Below are 3,562 nucleotides of genomic sequence, written 5' to 3'. Positions count from 1 at the left end.
GGTCTATACTGTGTCAGCCCACTAGAAAGGCCAGTCCAGGTCCAGGTCTGCAGACTGACCCATGTTGACGTCCGTCTCCAGTAGACTCATAATCACAGCCATGGCCGCGTCGTTGCTGGTGACGTCTCTCAGTCCTGGTAGAACCATGGGTCCAGTGTCTGGAGACTGGGACGACTCACCTGGGACGGAAACCAGAACTGGAAAAGAAACGGTTCAAACCTTTGACACAAGTGAATATATAATGAAAGACAACATCAGCTCAGATCTGAGGTCCGGGGTCTGGGACCAGCTGACCAGCTGACCAGCTGACCAGCTGACCGTAGACCCGTCAGCCTCTGGACCAATAGGAAGCTCAGAGCTCTGATGACATCACCGACTCTTCACCGCTGTCCTCACCTGTGTTTTCAGATTCTGTTCTTCCTGGTCCTGACTCAGTCCTGGATTCAGACTCTGACTCTGCCATACTGCCTGTAGCGCCCCCTCTGGTGAAGGCCTGTAAAAGACAACAGTTTCACAGAGGACCATGGACAGACATGTACCAGAGACCAGTCACCTGGTCTGACGGTGCTGTTTTTAACTACTTCCTGTTTCCTGCCCAGCTACTTCTGACTGGACACTGACCCGAACGGATCAGAACCAACACCAGTGTGTGTTACTCACACTCCTGCTGGTTGGTAGAGGAACTACAGGACACTTCTCCTGGACGGTGCAGAATGGACTGGACGCTCCACTGGACGGGGAGGAGCCGGTCCTGCTGACACACAACAGAACAACAGGACAGTCAGACACACCTTGACGTCCCCCCCACTACACACACATACTGCCATCTTGTGGCCAATGTCCTTCATTACACCAAAGTGTTCATGTAACTGACCACAGACACAGCTGACCTGTATGAATCCATCAGCTCGTTGGCGATTTGTGTCCCTATGCTGCCCACGTAGAACAGCGTCCCCGAATCAGTGGACAGTCCGGGGATTATGGGTATTTGGTCGGAGTCTTCTGTAGAAGTAAAAAAAAACTCAGATGAATAACACGTGCATGTGCACACGCACACACATACACAGTATTTACCTTGTGTGCTGCCTCCATCATCTTTGAGCTCAGCTGGCCCCCTGCTGGTGAATGGAAGAATAGCTTACTTTCTAAATATAAAACATGTTTTTTTTTCTACTGATGCTTTTGTTTTTACCAAACAAAATACAGAAAATATAAGATTAGAATTCAGTATCACTATTAGAAAGAAGTCCACATTCAGAGGACATCTGTGCTCCAACTACTACGTCCTGCTCTGATGATGTCATAAATACTCACCAGACAACCCTGTTGACAGACACGATGAACTCCACTTCTTTGGTCCATGGGTTTGTAAAACCAAACCAGTGACTTTGGAGTGTGACGTAGGAGCCGTGTTTGGTTTTGAACCTGTAGCGGCGCGTCTCCAGCTTCTCTTTGCTTTGGAGAACTGTCAAGAGATCGAGGACAGACGTCAAAGAGTGGAAGGAGCGGAGAAAAGGACAAAAGAGCTGCAGACCTGGGGGAGGAGGGGGAGGTGAAGGGGGGAGTCGGTACCTTGTCTGTGTCTCTCAGCCAGGTGCTGCAGGTCGTCCTGGTGGAAGTACTCGTAACACGACGTGCCCAGCAGCTCCTGCGGCAGATACCCGAGGACGGTGGTGGCCCTGTGGACGGACAGGACGATGGTGAGGGGGACTTGAACAGGTCTCCTGCCACTGCCCCCCCCCCCCCCCCCCCCCCCCCCCCTCCCCTGCCTCTCAGGGGTGTGTACCAGCCACGTCAGTCAGTTGATAAAGTGATTCACCAAACTTGGTGTGCTGTGAAAATTACGTCCCATAAATGAGAAGAGATTTTCATGTGATGTCATCGAGACGTACACCTCCCTCTGAGAAACAACGGCAAAGACAAACAGGATTATCTTCACTGCCATCGTCGCAGCCTCGGCCGCCGCCTCCTTCCTGCTACAACCACATCCACGCCTCACCACAGAGATGACAGGTCACACACAAGAGGTCGGAGAGAGGGACTCACTGTTGGTCTACAAAAGTGAACTTGCCGTCGATAGCACAGCGGGTGACGAACTCGGGGGGCTTGACCTGGACGTCTTTGGAAGAAGGGCGGTGGGACACCTGAGGGTGGAGACGACACGCCGTCACCAGACAGGGCAGACGTGAGGCTTCTCCTTCACTGCCGTCCTCTGAGTCCGTCTGCCCACTGGGCCACAGCCTCATGTAGCCGGTGCAGTGTAGGGTGCAGTAGCTGTAGGAGTCTGTGGGCCAGAAAACACCGAGGATCACTGGGAGTTCTACTCCTGGAAACGTTGATATTTTATCTCTTACTGTGAAACTATACCTCCAAAACACAGACACGTATTTTCTAATTCTGACGTAATTCAACGACTCTCCCTTCAGTTCTGTTCAATGTTCGTGATATTTCGTCTCCATGGCCTGTAGGTGGTGCTAAGTTCGCAGCTGAGAGTCCTTTTTAATAGCGTTTCCTGTGAATCTAACCTTGTAAACTGGGTTTGAATCCTTCAACAATGAATAACGAAACACCAGTTACTGATGATCCACTGGTTGAAGAAACAAACTCCTGTAGAGACTCTAGGTGGCGTGTTAGCTGTGCGCTACTGTGCTGTGTGTTATTTAGAGGTGAAGCTAACTCCCGTTAGCATCCGCGGCCTCATCTCTTCTTCGGGTTTTACCAGCAGATTTGAATCTTGTCTGTCAATTGCCGCCACCCACTGGCTGTATTAGGTAAATCATTCATTTAAAGGACGTGCTGCTCACGGCTAACACAAATAAAAGAACACGTAGAAACACTGCCGATGTAACGAGAACCAAATAAGTTCCGATAGCTTTTAACATCATACTAACCTACTGGGCCGACGCGACTCCTGCTAAGACAGGTACGGAACAAATGTATTAAAATGAGAACTAGTTCAGGACGTACTTTATAAAACAGCGGTTCGTGAAGAGCAGCGGGAGAGAAACGTTTCTAACGGACGGTTGTCTTTGTAGTTTTACCCACATTTGATTTTTTAACTACATATTTATTTGTATTTGTTGTTTGACCGGTTCATGAAAAGAGGGCCGTGATGCTAATGTTGTAGCGTTAGCGCACCGTTCTGTTTTGAGGTAGAAGGCAGTGATTGGTCGACTCCACACTTCCTGCTTCTGTGGACGCGCTTCATCCGACAGAAGAAGGAACGTCGGCCTCCAGTGGACAACAGTGACGCCATGAAGGAGGAGTCTGTCTGCACCGCAGCGCCACCTGCTGACACACAGTCACCCTGGGCTGTTAGCCTGTCCACCTCATCTGTCCACGTAGACTGTGTGAAGACTGACCTGCTGCTTCTGACGGAGGCGGTGGAGCTGGAAGGTCTGCGGAGGACAGCTGCTCCTTCACCTTGTTGATGTCTCTGTGGTGGATGAAATCTAAGAGGCTCTGCCCCGTCAGCTCCACCTGCACCCACCCACCGACCGACCGACCAGAGACAGGAAGTCAGTGTTTTCATGCTCCAAACCTCCATGAGTTTAATCAACAA

The 3,562-nt window shown here is 50.6% G+C and overlaps 1 protein-coding gene across 1 annotated transcript in view; it reads right to left on the bottom strand.

Moving 5' to 3' along the window:
• Window positions 1–6: 6 nt before the first annotated feature.
• LOC103383077 (aryl hydrocarbon receptor nuclear translocator-like protein 1) overlaps window positions 7–3,562 on the bottom strand; it is a gene marked incomplete at its 5' end in the record, with an annotated part of 4,823 nt that continues 1,267 nt past the window's right edge. Inside the window, 10 exons of the mRNA XM_025057188.1 lie at window positions 7–197; window positions 397–493; window positions 661–751; window positions 891–1,002; window positions 1,075–1,118; window positions 1,315–1,465; window positions 1,573–1,679; window positions 2,047–2,284; window positions 3,139–3,291; window positions 3,363–3,480. Of these exons, the coding sequence (XP_024912956.1) occupies window positions 22–197; window positions 397–493; window positions 661–751; window positions 891–1,002; window positions 1,075–1,118; window positions 1,315–1,465; window positions 1,573–1,679; window positions 2,047–2,284; window positions 3,139–3,291; window positions 3,363–3,480 (1,287 nt within the window). The remainder of the gene's footprint in view (window positions 198–396; window positions 494–660; window positions 752–890; window positions 1,003–1,074; window positions 1,119–1,314; window positions 1,466–1,572; window positions 1,680–2,046; window positions 2,285–3,138; window positions 3,292–3,362; window positions 3,481–3,562) is intronic.

The sequence above is a fragment of the Cynoglossus semilaevis genome, chromosome 8 (genome assembly GCF_000523025.1).
Source record: "Cynoglossus semilaevis isolate Cse_v1.0 chromosome 8, Cse_v1.0, whole genome shotgun sequence".
In the NCBI taxonomy this organism is placed as follows: Eukaryota; Metazoa; Chordata; class Actinopteri; order Pleuronectiformes; family Cynoglossidae; genus Cynoglossus; species Cynoglossus semilaevis.
This window is presented reverse-complemented; position numbering and strand designations above follow the sequence as displayed.